The sequence below is a fragment of the Geospiza fortis genome, unplaced genomic scaffold, assembly GCF_000277835.1.
Source record: "Geospiza fortis unplaced genomic scaffold, GeoFor_1.0 scaffold188, whole genome shotgun sequence".
In the NCBI taxonomy this organism is placed as follows: domain Eukaryota; kingdom Metazoa; phylum Chordata; class Aves; order Passeriformes; family Thraupidae; genus Geospiza; species Geospiza fortis.
This window is the reverse complement of record NW_005054337.1, coordinates 4,456,045-4,472,093: the sequence shown is the minus strand read 5'-3', so window position 1 is coordinate 4,472,093 and position 16,049 is coordinate 4,456,045. Positions and strand designations below refer to the sequence as shown.

The 16,049-nt window shown below is 47.6% G+C and overlaps 2 protein-coding genes across 2 annotated transcripts in view; one reads left to right on the top strand and one right to left on the bottom strand.

The window, feature by feature from the left end:
* Window positions 1-2,189, bottom strand: part of GHRH (growth hormone releasing hormone) — an 8,340-nt gene extending 6,151 nt beyond the window's left edge. Inside the window, exon 1 of the mRNA XM_005422243.2 lies at window positions 2,158-2,189. The gene's annotated coding sequence lies outside the window, so the exon portion shown is untranslated. The remainder of the gene's footprint in view (window positions 1-2,157) is intronic.
* Window positions 2,190-10,063: 7,874 nt separating this feature from the next.
* On the top strand, window positions 10,064-15,045 carry MANBAL (mannosidase beta like). Its single transcript, XM_005422242.3, has 3 exons — window positions 10,064-10,132; window positions 11,812-12,006; window positions 14,456-15,045. Exons 2-3 carry the CDS (start codon window positions 11,857-11,859, stop codon window positions 14,561-14,563), a joined length of 258 nt encoding a protein of 85 aa, XP_005422299.1. The 5' UTR covers window positions 10,064-10,132; window positions 11,812-11,856; the 3' UTR covers window positions 14,564-15,045.
* The last annotated feature ends 1,004 nt before the right edge of the window (window positions 15,046-16,049 follow it).

Genomic DNA, 16,049 nt, shown 5'->3' with positions numbered 1-16,049 from the left:
CGCTCTTCCCGAGCTTCCATTGAAAGCGACTGATCTTTTGCTCAAAGAAGAGTCTTAAAGAATGTGGATAGGAACCTTTAAAATACCAAGTTTCCCTGTTCTCTATGTTCTTATACACAAGAAAAGAGCAGAAAGGTGTTTGATCTCCCTAAGAGGAGGGAAAAAAACCTCTTCCAAATGTATAACGGTACTCCCCTGTAAAAGGAGCAGCTTCCAGACGGAAAGGGTTTGCTTGGACTTCTGATTGCCCAAGGGAACTTTCAAGGAGTGGGTTTTACCCCTGGGGGGAGGAGGGAGGGAGGCTCTGTGCTGGAAAACATCATCAGTGAGCTCTCCTTTCCGCTTGGACAGAGCAGAGAGGGGGAGGCTGATTCAGGACCTGAGCTCTTGCAGGTGGGTCTGATGTTGACACCAGGGAAGCTCACAACAGAATTAGTGGCAGTGCCAAAGTGCACAGACAGACGTGAAAAAGGTGTCCCTCTAAGAAATGGGGTTCCTTGTCACCAAGTCAATCTCGCCCAGGCTCTGTTTCCAGTTACTTGTGCTCCCAGATAAGACCAGCAGCTTCCCCAGCATTTCCCCTGGGAACAGCACAGTAGCTCCTGCAAAGCTCCTTGTGCTCATGGGCATCTTCTCTTCCTGCACAATCACTTTGGCCCCCCAAAGAGCCAAGGAATGCTTTGATAGATGTCCAGGACTTCTGCTTTTAGAACAAATCCCCTGTTTCCCTTTCTTTTTTGACTTTTTCATTTGAATTTGGAAAAACATGCTGCTTCTGTACCTCTCCCCTAAATATCTTCAAGAAAATCCCAAGTCAGATCTTTCTAGATAGAGGAAATTATCTAAGGCATCTATCAGTGGGTACCAGCAGACCTGCATCTATAGAAAGTGCCAACCAGGAGATTTAATCAGTATTAGAGAAGCTTCTATGTGAGCTGAGAAGTGCCAGTGTAAATGCCCAATGTTGTCTGCTTCCCCTTCCTAGGACACAGCCCTGATTATCACTTTATTTCTGTCTCTGGCTTCTCTTTAAATGTTGGATTTTTCTCTAGAATTGCTTTTTGAACATTTGAGATTTTTTTTTATTTCTCTACTATTAGTTTCTTTGAAATTATTTTTTCTTTGTTTCTGGCTTTGTTCTTCTCCCCCTATCCTGCTTTGTCTTCTCTCCCTTAGCTACAGCCTGCTCCCAGATTTTGGGGTACGTCTGTCTCCCTTTTCCCCTCAGGAATAAAACAGAAATGAAAGTTCTACATCCCTTCCCAGATGTGTCTGCTATTTCAGAAGAGAAGCTGGGAAATGGAAGTGTCACCCTGTGTGCAGGCAGCTTGACAGCTCTGCAAAACATTGTCACCTTCGAAATTCTCCTGAGGTGAGGGACACCTTCCCTTCCCATTCTGGCAGCATGTGAAAAAATGATTAATAAATAAATCCCCCTTAAGATGAAGAGCTTTTAGCACCATTCCAGCAGATGAGGTGTAATAGCTTTGTTCCATCCTGTGCACTGGGAACAGCAGCATTGTGACAGTGATGTTGGAGAGCTGGGTAACTGCCTCTGGCCAATTCTGAAACCTCAACATGAGCAGTCTTCAAAACACCTCTGTGTAGATGAAATGAAGCTTTTGCCATGCCTGCTGTTTTATAAAAGCTGAAACTTTCATAGCCCAAAATGCTTCATTAGAAAAGCAGAAATTCTTTTAAGTGCCTCCCTGTGCCCAGGCTGGCTTTGCATTACCTGTAGCACAGAGTTGTGTTCCTCCTCACACTTTGTTTGGCTCAAACACAGTTTCATTGCTGGTGAGTGAAACACCGTTCATTTGCCAGGGGAAAAGAAACTCACATCAACACAGCAAAAGAGAAGAACTGTGCTACAGCTGGTAATCACCTAGCAAGATTTATAAATCTCATCTAACATGCTTTATAAAGCTCATCTATAGTATAATTCCACTGGTTTGCGCTTATGATGTAGCTCAGTTGTTGTTTCATTCTATAAGTTGGTACAAAAACATGTTGGTATCAGTCTTGAGATGGTACAAAGGCACCTGGCAAAGCTCATTCCTGATGCCAGCTTTGACTGCATTTCAGTGGAATTTAATTGTCCCCAACTTCCAACTAGACATTATCTTGTTAAACGCACAGAGAGAGGCTCCCACTCACCGTTCCTGGAGAAAACAAGCTCTTCCCGGATCAGCTCCTTCCCAGGTGCTCCTTCCCCCGCTGCAAATCCGAGTTCTCCTCGGGAGCGGCTCCGGGAGCCCGCAGGGTCCGTGCCGGGCAGGGAGGGCACTCCCGGAGCTCCCCGGTGTCCTCTGGCTGCCAGGGAGCTTCATCTCTGCCTTTTATACCTGAGCTCCCTCAGGAGTCCCGTGGGCTTCCACCGTCACAGCACCAATTATCCTCCTGAATTTCAAAGGCTGTGTTTGCATCCTCTTTGTGTGTGTGTGTGTGCAGAGGGGGCTGTGCCCGCAGCCCAGGGTCATTTGCACGATTTCTCTTTATCCCTCTAGGAGTGAAGAGTAAATAAAAGCATTAATCTGGCAGAGTGAATGACAAATTCACTTTGCCAGGCGAACTTCGCTTTTCCTCTGCAATTGCATTTTTTCCTTCTGCTCCACAATGAGAGTGAGTTAACCATTAGTACTTTGTCACACTGCATGAACAGGAGGGCTGATCTTTTATTGCTATTTTATTTTTCTTTGATTATCAGCCTTTTCCTCCTTCTCCTTTGTTAGTCACACCTGCACCAGGGGGGCAGTTCAGTCCCTCACAAACCTCACAGCCTCGCACCAAGCCCACAGAGCAGCTGGAGAGCCCTGCTCCATTGATGTGCTCTGGAAGAAAGCAGGGGTGTTCCCTGGGGTGCTGCACCACCAGCAGCTGTGCTCATTCCTGGAACAAGGCTCACGAAAGCCCCATTAAAACCAACACAGAGCCTTCAAGCCAAGAAGACCAGGACAGTTCAGAGGAGCTCAAAATGAGGTGTCAGCATGAGCTCCACCTGCCAGGTTTTCCATATTGACTTCACAATGCCCAGAATTGATGGGGATGCAGACTGTCCTGCCTGGGGGTTTGCAGGACTCCATGATGGGAAGAAGTTTCAGCAGGTGAGATGACTCATGTCTGCCTGCTGCCAAATACCTTCACCTGGCACCACAGTGGCATCCCAGCTGCTGGTGGCACAGAGGGATTGCAGGGAGGATGGTACAGCTGGGGTGCCCATCTGTGGAGGGGGTCAGAAGCACCCGGTGATGGTCTAACTCTGTTATTGCCTCTCATTGCTTCTTGCAAATCAGGCAGGTGTATCATCTGTCATCCCCTGGAGACACTGGAGATGGGGATTCCTGAGTAGCACAGAGCAGGTTTTCCAAACTCCTGGTCCTGGTGTACACAACTGTATGCAGTCCCTGCAAACTGGAAAGGGATTTTTGTTAGCTTTTATTGAATCTGTTCGTGTTCTCTCATGTGTGAGGCCAGTTGCACTAATTTTTCAGCATGACTTATTTTTCTTCCACTGTCTTGGTGCTGCACTGGCTGAACAGATGAATCAGATCAAGCTGTTAAACCAGTCAAGAGGCAGTGCTATTTCAAGGTATTATCTTATGGCCTGGTCTTGAGCTGATTCTCCTTCCAGCTGGCCCCTTGCCTTACACAGAGCTGATATTATACCAGGCAGTATTTCTCTGATCAGGGAGAATCAGGGGATCAAGGAGAATCAGTCTATAACTGCCTTGTTTATGGCAGCCTGCTGCCCAGCCTGGGTTAGGAGAGCTGTGGTCTGTGCTCATATCTCAAGTGAGCTGCTTCCACAGAGGGCTCTATAAAGCTGCATCATCCCAGGGCTTTCCTTGTGCTGCCCAGGTTGGGTTCCTGCCATGCACAGCTGGACCCAGCAAGACCCAAAACCATGCTTTCGGTTAATTGAAGGAGGCAGCAGAAATTTCTAAAAACCCTCGAGGCTCTGCTGGGTGCATCCAGCTTAGGAGTTCTGCAGCAGCATAAACAGAGCAGCATTTCTGTCCCTGGGATTTCCTGTCTCAGCTTCAATCAAAACCTTCCTGTCTTCCCAGGACCCAGAAAGGTCAATTTTGGAGCTTCTCCACCAGGCTCCACAGGCTCTCCCTCTGGCTTGTGCAGCTGCTTATGCAGAAATATCTGTGAGAGGTGGGGTGGTGACTAACTTGTGGCAAATGCCCGAATGGAGAATAAAACAGAACTGCCTAAGACTGAAAATTATGGGTTTTTTCCTGGGTTTGCCACCGTAGAGGTGGGATGGAACCCATTTTGGTTTAAGTGTCTTATCCCAAGTGGCAGAACTCAGGCACAGTATAATAAATTCATAATCGTTTAATTGCAGCGTTCATTACTGCTGTGTTCACAGTAACTTTCATTTCTAAGTTCTTTGTAAAAATCCTCTCATTTCTGTGGAAGGCAAGCAAATTAAAATGAGATGAGAAAGACAAGATTTAGCCTGTGATACCAGTTCCTTCTAAGGAAGAAACAAAAAAACCCAAACTCCAACCCAGCGGGTGTGGTGAGACTTGCCATTAGAAAATTATACAAGACTTGGTTTCTTCTTCTTGGAAGGATAAAGTGTTGAGACTTGGATCTTCAGATCCTCCAGACTCAACCCTTTGAACATCAATGAGTTCCTGAGGAGAATTTTTCCTGGAGGAATTCAAATTGGTAGGAAGCCCAATACAAGCATTTATCAAAATAATCTCAAGGAAGGAGACACGGTGGATGAGAGCACTGTTTGCACTCTGAGAATGAGTCTGAAGCAGGGGATCAGATTAAAAACAGACAAAATAAATCAGAAATTCAAAATGTGCAAGAAGGGCTGTTGGAAGAGCTGTCTTGTGGTGTTAAAAGCCTGCTTGAAAATCGTGCTTAATCTTCAGACATGAGCTGTCCCTGAGCCTGTACAACAGAGCAAGTGGCAGCAGCCTGTGAGATGTGCATCTGTCAGGAGGCACGATGGGCTCTGCAGGTGGGATCCATTTATAGAGCCTGTAGATACCTGTGTGCCTCTGTTTATTTCCTAGCAGAGCTCTGGAGCATTTCAGCATCACCCAAGTGAACTGCCAGGAGTTTCAGCCAGGCACCAGCACGTTACACCCAGCTGGAGGCTTGAGAGTTACTGATTCCTGAATTTCTGGCTCTCTAAACACCATCTCCTTCCTCCTCCAGCCGTGGCAGACAGAGCTGAGATGCCAGCAGTGAATGTCAGTAATTAAGGAGCTCATTTTTGGTCTTAGCACTCTCATTTCAGTCTGGAAAGGAGCCTTGGCTGGAAGGTTACACAGCACATTGCAGCCAGGATCAGTGAACAGGGAGAGGCACCTTCAATCCTTTGAAAAGCCTCTGATAAAAAACTGAATAAGAGTGAGATGGTACTGGCATAAAGAAGGCAAAATGTGGTTTATGGAGAGGGAATGAGGAAGGCTGTGTTTCCAGAAAGGGATGAGAAATAAGAGCAGTTGTCAGTAATTTTCTTCCTGGCTGAATACAAATGTGCAACCTGAGGATGATGAGAGCTTGGAGCACAAGGGTCACACGTACAGTGAGTGATAATACAGCAAAGACAAGCAGGAAATACCACAAGGAAGAAATGAGGAAAGGACTAAAAAAAGCCAAAGATTATTTGGATTTGGAGAAAGGCTTCTTGCCTGAGCATTGTCCCTGCTTAGAACAGAGAGCTGACAAAATTGTCATGTTCATTTGTTGAATCAATTTAACTCTGAAACCCACTTGCATCTGGTAGGCTTTGGGAAAGTCTTCCCCTTTTTTTTTAATAAATGGCTTCCTTTTTTGTCATTTCCAGTCAGGTGCAAGGAGTGGGTCAGTGTGGGGCTGGGGAGGGTGGGGAGCCACAGTGGGCTGATGGCACCAGCTGCTTGTGGCTCCCAGGCTGGGGCACTCCTGCCCTGGAGGGTTTGGGGGGAAATAGAGGGGGAGAGAAGGGCCAGGAGCTGCCTAAAAACTGCACATTTCACCTGCCTAATTCTGCTTGGAGTCAGTAGTGCCATTTCTGTTGGGGAGAGAGGAAAAATAATAAAATATACAGTAACAAGGGTCCTTTCCCCTTTGTCTCCAAACTCCATCTGAGAGGACTGGACTGGAGAAGGTGTGTGGGCAGCAGCACCAGCACATTCAGTGTACTGGTAATACTGGGAAGAATTAAATCTGTCTGTTAAACCATTCTGATAAGATCCCTCCTTATATTTTCAATAATTATTTCTTCCTTCTCCATGGTTTTTTTTTTTTTCATCCCAAACATTTAGAGTTTGGGAGGTAAGAAGGTGAAAGGGCAGAATTTACTGCTTTCCTGAGATCTGGCATTATCCCTTAGTCACTCACCAGGGGCAGGAGAAGCTCCATTTAAGAGTAATTTTCTCTTAGGATTATTATGCCAGAAAAGTTTCTGTGTATAAATGTCTCTGGCTTCTGCCATTCACTCAGCAGTGTTCTCCAGTTGTCTGTAATGTCTTCTACACTAAAAAACATGAAGGATTATCTAATCCAATTGCTAAAAATCTTTGAAATTGTTATCATTAATATCCACTTAATTCAAATGCTTGGTAACAGCCTAGAAAATCCTTTTATTACAAATGCCATACCTTACTTCCTCAGTAGATAAGAAACTGATTAGGTTTTCCCCAAAGTGTTTAGGCTCTCTGGTAATAAAGCTCTGCAGAAAAACCAACCTGGCACATCTGATAGTTTAGGGTGAGGAAAAGGGCAAAACAAATCAGATTCCTTAAATACCACAAACGAGCAAAACAGAGCCCAAGGCATTTCCCCCTTTGTAGCTCATCTGATGGAGCCATCTCCAGTTCAGAGCTGGAAACTGGACAGGACATTGAAAATAAAGTCCCTGTCAAGAGCAAAGCCAGAAGCACATCTTAATTGATGCTGCCAGAGTGTGTCAAGGGAGCAGATGAAAACCTTGTGGATAAAGAGAAACCCACCAGGACTGGAAGGCCTCCTAATTGGTGGTGGGATTAAAACCCTCACAGGGATTTAGGGGGTGAGTACATTAAGCCTGAGGTGTAAAGGCCTGGGGTACTTCTGCCATGGGCACCCAGCCAGGATGAGAGGACACAGCCTCAAGCTGCACCAGGGGAGGTTTAGGTTGGACATCAGGAGGAATTTCTTCACACAAAGGGAATGGCAGTGTTCACAGGGGTCCCAGGAAGAGGGAAGAGAGGAGGATCTGACTCCATGTTTCAGAAGGCTTGATTTATTATTTTATTATATATATGTAATATTAAAACTATACTAAAAGAATAGAAGAAAGGATTTCATCAGAAGGCTAGCAAGCAAGATAAAGAATGGAATGATAACAAAAGCTTCTGACTCAGAGAGTCCAAGCCAGCTGGGCTGTGATTGGCCATTAATTAGAAACAACTAACATGGACCAATCACAGATCCACCTGTTGCATTCCACAGCAGCAGATAACCATTGTTTACATTTTGTTCCTGAGGCCTCTCAGCTTCTCAGGAGAAAAGATCCTAAGGAAAGGATTTTTCATAAAAGATGCCTGTGACAAAAGGGTGATTAGACATTGGAATGGGCTGCCCAGGGAGGTGGTAGAGTCACTGTCCCTGGAGGTGGTTAAGGAACGACTGGACATGGCACTCAGTGCTCTGGTTTGTTGGATTGGTGACCTCAGGGACCCTTTCCAACCTCACTGATTCAGGGAATGTGTGACCCACCAGGCACCCACAGCTGGGCTGGGCCCACGCACCATGGGGCTGATTGGCCTCAGGGGGTTGGAGGGACATGGCCGTGGAGCCCCCAAACCCCCCCTGCCCCTGGTGCCCCAGGCCCTGGATCACCCTTAGGCTGCCCTGGGAATGCAGTGCACAGGGGGAGTGGGGTGGTTGCACAGGGCGGCTGTTGGGGGGGTTGCTAGGGACAGTTGCTAGTGATGGTTGCTGGGATGGTTGCCAAGGATGGTTTCTGGGGCGGTTGATGGGATGGTTGCTGGGATAGTTGCCAGGGCGGTTGCTAGGGGCAGTTGTTAGGGACAGTTGCTAGTGATGGTTGTTGGGATGGTTGCTGGGATGGTTGCTGGGATGGTTGCCAGGGCAGTTGCCAGGGTGGTTGCCGGGGCAGTTACTGAGATGGTTGCTAGGATGGTTGCTGGGATGGTTGCTGGGATGGTTGCCAGGGCAGTTGCCAGGGTGGTTGCCGGGGCAGTTACTGAGATGGTTGCTAGGATGGTTGCTGGGATGGTTGCTGGGATGGTTGCCAGGGCAGTTGCCAGGGTGGTTGCCGGGGCAGTTACTGAGATGGTTGCTAGGATGGTTGCTGGGATGGTTGCTGGGATGGTTGCCAGGGCAGTTGCCAGGGTGGTTGCCGGGGCAGTTACTGAGATGGTTGCTAGGATGGTTGCTGGGATGGTTGCTGGGATGGTTGCCAGGGCAGTTGCCAGGGTGGTTGCCGGGGCAGTTACTGAGATGGTTGCTAGGATGGTTGCTGGGATGGTTGCTGGGATGGTTGCCAGGGCAGTTGCCAGGGTGGTTGCCGGGGCAGTTACTGAGATGGTTGCTAGGATGGTTGCTGGGATGGTTGCTGGGATGGTTGCCAGGGCAGTTGCCAGGGTGGTTGCCGGGGCAGTTACTGAGATGGTTGCTAGGATGGTTGCTGGGATGGTTGCTGGGATGGTTGCCAGGGCAGTTGCCAGGGTGGTTGCCGGGGCAGTTACTGAGATGGTTGCTAGGATGGTTGCGGAGGGACGGAGGGATGCAGGGATGGAGGGACGGAGGGATGCAGGGACGCAGGGATGGAGGGACGGAGGGATGCAGGGACGCAGGGATGGAGGGACGGAGGGATGGAGGGATGCAGGGATGGGGACAGCGGTGTCCCCGGCCTGGGGCTGCCCAGCTGCTCTGCCACAGCCCGGGCACGGCTGCCAGCCCCCGGCCCCTTGTCCCAAGCCGGGCTCCTCGGCCATGGATCCAGCGGTGCGGGCAGGAACAGCCCTTGGGAATTGCCCAGGCTCCGTCCCGACACCTGCTGAGCCTTTTAAAAATTCCAACTTGAGCTTTTTTTTGCCCCGTCCTTTGACGGAATCTTTCATTGTGTTTTATTTTCACCCCAAGAAGAAGCTAATTCCTATTGCTTGAGCTGTTCCCGTGGCTTTGCCCCCTGCCAGTTATTTATGTAGTGCCAGGTGAAGACATCAGCTGGGAGAGACACAGTGCAGCAAGAAGAAAGGTTTGAGTCTCTCCTGGCTGGTGCAGGGCCCTGATCCTGGAGATGTGTTGGTTATTTATCCCAGAGGGTGTCCCTGAGCCGTGGGGAACAGCCACATGCTCTGTGGTGCTGTCACTGAGCACAGCAGGGGCTGCACCCCGAGGAGCCCTGGCTGGCTCTGGGGAGAGGAGGGATCTGCCCACCCCTCCAGCTCACTCGCTGGGTATCAAAGCTTGTGAATAAACTGGAGGGGCAAGGACAGCTCCCTCTCAGGGTCTGACAGAGGATTATTCATCTTCAAATGCGATTTAGGAAGAGCTGCTTTAAGTGTGGCCATGGTGGGGTGGTCTGAGGACAATGGCAGCTGACAGCCTGGAGAAGAAGAGATGTTGTCTGAGGAATAAGTGGTGAAACTGAACTTCTTGGGAACAGGGAGGAAGGCTCCACCATCCAGAGACCTGTTGGTTTAGGTGCAAGGCAGAGGCTTTGGGCATTGTGTGAACCACTGGAGATTTTTAAAACTGAGGAGTTTTGCTCAGAGTTGGGCTCCAGTGATAGCAGGAAAATCAATGGTCCGAGCGTGGGTTGCCTGAGCAATCAAGGACACTGCTGTAATTAGCTGGAGCACAATGCCAGGTTTTTTCTGACCATGTTTCATGGCATACTGCCTCAAATGGTGGTGGCAGCTGCTGCCAGCCTGCAGGAGAGCTCTTGGTGCTGGTCCTGGCACCTGGATTTGTTAGAGAACTACTGATGCCCTCAGGGGAGGTGAGCTGGAAAAGGGGAAAGGAGGGGACAGTTGTAGAAGATGAGGACAGAGATTTTCTGTTTTCATTGTATGTGTTTCCTTTTCCTGTTTATCTCTGTGTGTTGTGTTTCAGGTGTGTGAATTGGGGTTATCAGCAGGAGTTTGTCCTGAGAAGACTCCAGGTGAGCAATGAAGGAACTTCCCTTCCTGCTGGGACCAGGGCCAGGAAACAGTAATGCTTTCAAAAGATATCCACATGAGATAAATGCAACTCAGAGGTGATTCTGTGTCTTGCTTAGGACCTGCTGCCTTAGTGATCTGGGAGAGGTGATTTAAAAGGCCAAAGCACTTGGGATGAGCCACATGCATGCAGGCTTTGTTCAAGCATTGAGCAGCCTTTGGCTGAGCCTGGGTGGGTCATTGTGTGTCCTGACTTCATCTACAGGTCCCACACAGCCCTTGCTGACTGAGATTGAATCAGAATTTAAAACATTTTCCTTCTCTGAAGTACAGACCTGCACAGGACCTCGAGAGGTCACCTATTCTTATCTCCTGGTTCCAAGGCAGAATTGTGTATACCCACACCCATCCCAGGCCAGTGCTTATCTGATCTGCTCTTCTGAATCACCAGTAGCAGGGAATCCACAGTCTCTCTATTCCAGTGGCTGGTAGTCTGTGCAGTTGGAAGGGTTTTCCTGTCTTAAAATTCAAATTAACATTCTGTATTTCAGCTGAATGAAAACGAAATAATTACTTTTTGTAGTTTATTTACCTCTCCCTTTAGCGTGTCACCAAGTGATAGTTGCCTCTTGTGCAGTGGCATTGAGTTGATTCTCAAATTTATCAACTATAACTTTGCTGGAATTTGCCACGTTTACCATCCTTCTGGACTGGGTCACATCTGCAGATTGCAACAATCTCCTCCCAGCCTGAGAAATGCAGAGATATCTCCTGCTTTGGAGACATTTCCTAGGGGTAAACTCAGCCCACAGACTCAGTCACAGCCAGCTTTAGTGGTACAGAGACTTGTGACTCTCAGTGAGCAGTGCTGATCCAGGGAATGCACACTGGGATCGTCCAGGTCAGGAAAACCGAGTGGGGCACTAATCACAGCTGAGTGTGATGGCATCTCAGACTAATTGGATTTCCCTTTGGGGACTTCCTGAGGCTTACTCTAGCAGTTCTGGCAGGAGAGTTCTCCCTCCTTGTGAAAAGCCATTACTCATTCATAGGACAAATTGACAACTCCATTAGCAAAAGATAAAGGGAGGAAGGAAGGATGGTCTCATGGCTGAGGAGCTTGGGACCCAGGAGATCAATATTTAACTCTGCCACAAACTACCTGGGAGGCTGTTTTACCTTGTGTGGGGCTTAGTGTAACCAGCCACTAAAGCCACACTTAAATTTGTACACAGAACTTGTTCCTCTGCCTTCAACAGCTCTGCTTCTGTGTGGTTTAAGTAGCTGGGTTTGTACAGCATCTAAAACAACAAGGCTGTGACCACAGAGACAATATAAGTAAAATAAGTAGTAATCACCTTGCATGTGTGATCAACTTCAGGAAGAAATTTATTCTTGCTTATTAAGCCTTTCCCTTATTGTTTCATGAACATGGTTCATATTTTGTCTGCTCCTCATCCACAAATGGCCTAATACCAGGAATTAAGTGCTATTTTTGTAGGCAAGTGACAGAAGACAAACACCCAAATTAAACACAGCTTTCATTTTCCTTTTTGTTATTGCTCCAGTAGATCAAGAGTATCTTCAAAACTCCATGTGGGAGTCTGTAATTTTTGGGTAACAGAAAGCAAATGCCAGAAAGGATGATGCAAAAAATTGCTCTGTATTTTCCCCCTTGCAGTAACCAGTCTTCTTGAGAGCAGTAGAGGAGAAGGGTGCACTGACAATGGCTGCAGAGTTGGATTTCTCCCCACCTGAGATCCCTGAGCCCACATTCATGGAGAATGTGCTACGCTATGGACTCTTCTTTGGAGCCATTTTCCAGCTGATCTGTGTGCTTGCCATCATCCTGCCCGTGTCCAAGTCCCACAAGGCAGTGAGTAGTGCTCTTTAATATTGATATAAATGGGCACAGTCAGGGAAAACAGGATGGGAGGGAGTGTGGAGTGGCTAATGGAGACGCAGCTGCCCCTGGGATTGGTGACAGTTTCATTGTTCAGTCTCCTTCCTTCCCTCTGGCTTTCCCACCTCCAGCTTCTTGTGATTTACCACCAGATAGGAAAGTCAGGAATAAATAATAATATCAGTGAAAAAAGCAACCTGAAGCACTGACAAGATGCTAAATGCATGTGCAGTTCCTGGCTGCAGGAGAAGGCTTTGTCCCAACCCATGCTGTTGTCATCCTGCTGCTGTTTTCCTTCATTAATTGCCAGGCAGGACATCCCTGGCAGGACCTGCCTTCAGGAAATGACTCTGGGCTTGAGTTTGTGTGTGATTTCTGGAAGCAAGATGCAGGTGAGATTTCTAGTATATCCTAAAGGCGAGGAAAGCAGTTTTCAGGACTGACATCCCATCCACTGCCCAAGGGTCCTTTGATGTAGTTGGCACAGGAGAAGTTGAAAGGGAAAGGTTGAGGTGAGCTGTTCCTCTAGACTGAGGGATGTTCTGCATCTCCCTGGCTTTTCTCGTTAAAGAGAAAAATGTCTTTGTTCCTGGGGACAGGTATTTCAGTGCTGCAAGGTGATCAGGCTGCAGGTTGGTGCTTTGATACAGATGTTCATGGTATATTTTCAGTAACAACTCAGCATGCAGAGTTTTGTTTTCAGACTCTTTATTTCCATGTTTGCTCTCTGCTGTGCAGAGGAAGCCTGGAAATTTTCAACCTCTTGGGGGAAGGGCATGCCTCAGGATGAGGCACAGAGTGAAGGATGAAGTTCATGACCCAATTTTTCCACCCATTTCTTTAACTGCTGGTGTGATGTGATGCTGTCCTGCCATGGGTCATGCTCCCTTCTGCTTGTCCTGCCACAGGAGCTGCAGCTCCCAGCAAGGGGATGAATAGGCAGTGGCATTGCAAGTCTTAGAATCTTAGAATCATTCAGGTTGGAAAAGACCTCCAAGATCACTGAGTCCAACCTTTGCACTGTTACTCTGCAGCCATCAGTGCCTGTCTGTCAGAGTCCATCATTTCCCCAGTAAATTTTTGAGAAATACCAGGTAAACCCATTCTTGAAAGAGTGAGAGCTTTGGTCTGGAGTGGGAAACTGGAGACCAGCCCCCAGTTAAAATAAGGCTCAAGGACCTTTTGCTGCTTACATCTGTAGTATGCCTTGATGTTTGCATACTGTAATGTTTATTTTCTCCATATATAAACTGTCCTCTTGATATGCTGTCCATATGACTTGTTTACAAGACCATAAACACCATAGGCTGGCCCTCCAGATCCTGAGAATGATGCTTGAGTCTGGGTAGGATACTGGGGAACTTTGCTGCCTTGGAGCTCAGACTTTGAAGTTTGGACATTAGAAGGCAGCAGTGTTCACGTTATGGCAGCAGCGTTCTGCCTCCCTGAGTAACAGCCAGCTCCCTGTGCACTGATCACAGCTTTGGAAAGCCAGCCAAGTCTCCTTCCTTGGAAAGCCACACAGATGTGAGCTGTAATAGCCCAGGAACTTGAGAGACTTTGAACCAAGCTCTTTGATTAAAAGGACACTGTCAGATGCTGCCTCCCCCTCCATTATCTGGAGTTCTGGCTGGGGAGCTTGGAACTCGCACTTCTTGCTCAGCCATTTTTGGTGTGTCCTTTTCCAGTTGGCACACTCAGGCTGAGAGAACCCAAGATGCTAAAGCAATATTTATACTCAAATGCATTTAATGAAAGGAGGCAATCTGCATGTGTGTGCTTTCTCAGAGGAGACTGGCGCTGTTCCCTTGTGTTTTCACAAGATAACTAGGTTTTATTTCCCATGGCTGCAATATTATCTCTCATCTTCTCTGAAGGAAACAAGCATCACATCTCAGTATTTTGTTAGTCCAGGTGAAGAAAGCTTTGCCTGCAATTCCCTCCTCAGATTTTAGAGGCTCTGAACTTTATATTCTTACTGCTGCTTTGGGGAATATTTTTTTGTCTTGCACATGATAGTGATTAATGTTTGGCAGAAATGCCTGCTGACTGTTTCCATGTATCCTGGTGATTATATCTTATCTTTTCCTAATTCAAATAGTTTTCATTTAGTGTTGATTTCCTTCTTGCCTTCAAAGTTTTTCTTCTCCAAAGCCTGTTTTAGGTATTTAAGGTTTTAATGGCATCTCTGGTAACAAGCTGTTTCTGTGCAGAAACTCACACTCATCAAAAAGCACATGCAGAAGGAGCAGAGATGCTGCTGCTTGAGTCTCATTAAATGTGGCCTCAGTTTGACATCCATGTGTTCCAACAGAGATACCCAGCACTTGTTTCCTCTGGTTTATACTTGAATCCCCAATGCAACCTGTTAGCAAATGGTCAAAAAATTAGTTACTGACTGTTTCTTAATTGATTCTTGTAGGACTCTGACAGTTTTGAGCCTAAGAATTCAGAGCCAGTGAAGAAGCCAAAGGCAGCTGCTCCACAGATAAGCAAGAAACCTAAGAAGGAAACCAAAAAGAAACGATAGAGGTGTGACTGATGAGCCTCCCCAGACCAACCAACCACCTGTAATTGTGCTTCCTCAGAGACAACATCAAAGGCAACTAACTCTCTTAATGGTTTTCTGGCATTGCCATCTTTTACTTTTCAGGGGCAAGGGAGAAGAATCTTAGAAGAGTGGAAGGGTTGGGGTTCTGCCATAGATTTCTTACAAGCAAAGAGAACTTCACATATCCAGGACTTCATTTGACTTGATTAATGTGTCAGTCAGCATTAAAGTGACTTCTTCCAGTTCTGGTGGGTCGAGAGGGCTGTTGGCCTGGCTCCTCCCTGCTGGCTGGGATTTGTAGTGAAGTCCATGTGGAAAGTGGAGCATGAGTTTGCTGCTTTGGATACCGGTTTGTGTTGTGTTTTTTGAAAGCAGAGGGATCAAATGGATCAAGAATGCCACACTACATTCATCTCTGTTGTCATCTAGTCTGAAATACATAGCTGCATTTTATGGCTTAATCATAATGCCTTTGTCATATTCTTTAATTCTTTAGGTAATAACTCACCAGATTCCAGACTGCTGGAGATGAAAGCTTTCATTTCCCCAGCGTGGCTGTCTCCCCACCCATGCACTCTTCCTTTCCATTCCCACCTTTGAAAGCAGGTACATTTCAGGGAGCTGAGCCTGTGGTGGGGATTGCAATGACTACAAGAATCAGGAAACAATTTGGCTCTGGAAGGTGCAGAATTTAATGCCTGTGCTAGGGGAGTTGTTCTTGGAGACTTGGGAAGAGCAGGCACTGCAGAAGAGCTGCTGGGGTGGGAGCCTGGTGCACTGGTGGTGTGTCAGCCTGCTCTGCCTCTCTGTGCCATAAAAAGGGATAAACCCTCCTGCCAGCTGGCTGAGCCCTGACCATGGGCCCTCTTTCAGCACAGCTGGGCATCACTGCACTTGCAAATCCCCTCCCAGCCTTCCCTGCCACAGTCTGCTCCATCTCGTCTGGCTGAACTCGTCCTGAGGGTGAACACCTTCCCAGCCTGAAGAGATGAGGTATTTTAAGATCCAAGGGGTGGCAGGCCAGCTGTGTACCATGACTGCATGGCAGGAGACACAGACACTGTGTTCCTTCAGGCTCTGGCTCTCCAGGCCCAGGGACAATCCAGGGTTGGATTTAAATATGGCTAGACAGGACTGGAAGGAGATAGGTGGTGACGTAGCCACGGAGTCTCTGCAGAGCAGCTCAGGCTTCCTGATGCCAGCTCACATCTTGGTTTGTTTGATCAGGAGTGAGTCAATGGGAGGGGAACCTGCTCTCTGAGGCGCACCCAGGGTTCAGAGCAGCTTTGAAGGAAGGGTTCTCCTTGGCAGGGCTGCAAGTCTGTGATCCTCTTTGCATACACAGACTCCCATCCTCGAGTCACAAATGCCTGGTGAGCCCAGGTGTGTGTTCTGTAACAGCAGGTGAGCAGCACATTCACAGAAACCATCAGTGCTGAGAGCAGCCACGTCCTCTGCTCACTCT

Coding starts and splice junctions, on each gene's coding strand:
- MANBAL (XM_005422242.3), top strand. CDS start 11,857: ATGGCTGCAGAGTTGGATTTCTCCCCACCTGAGATCCCTGAGCCCACA. Junction 12,007..14,455: donor TGTCCAAGTCCCACAAGGCA/GTGAGTAGTGCT, acceptor TGATTCTTGTAG/GACTCTGACAGTTTTGAGCC.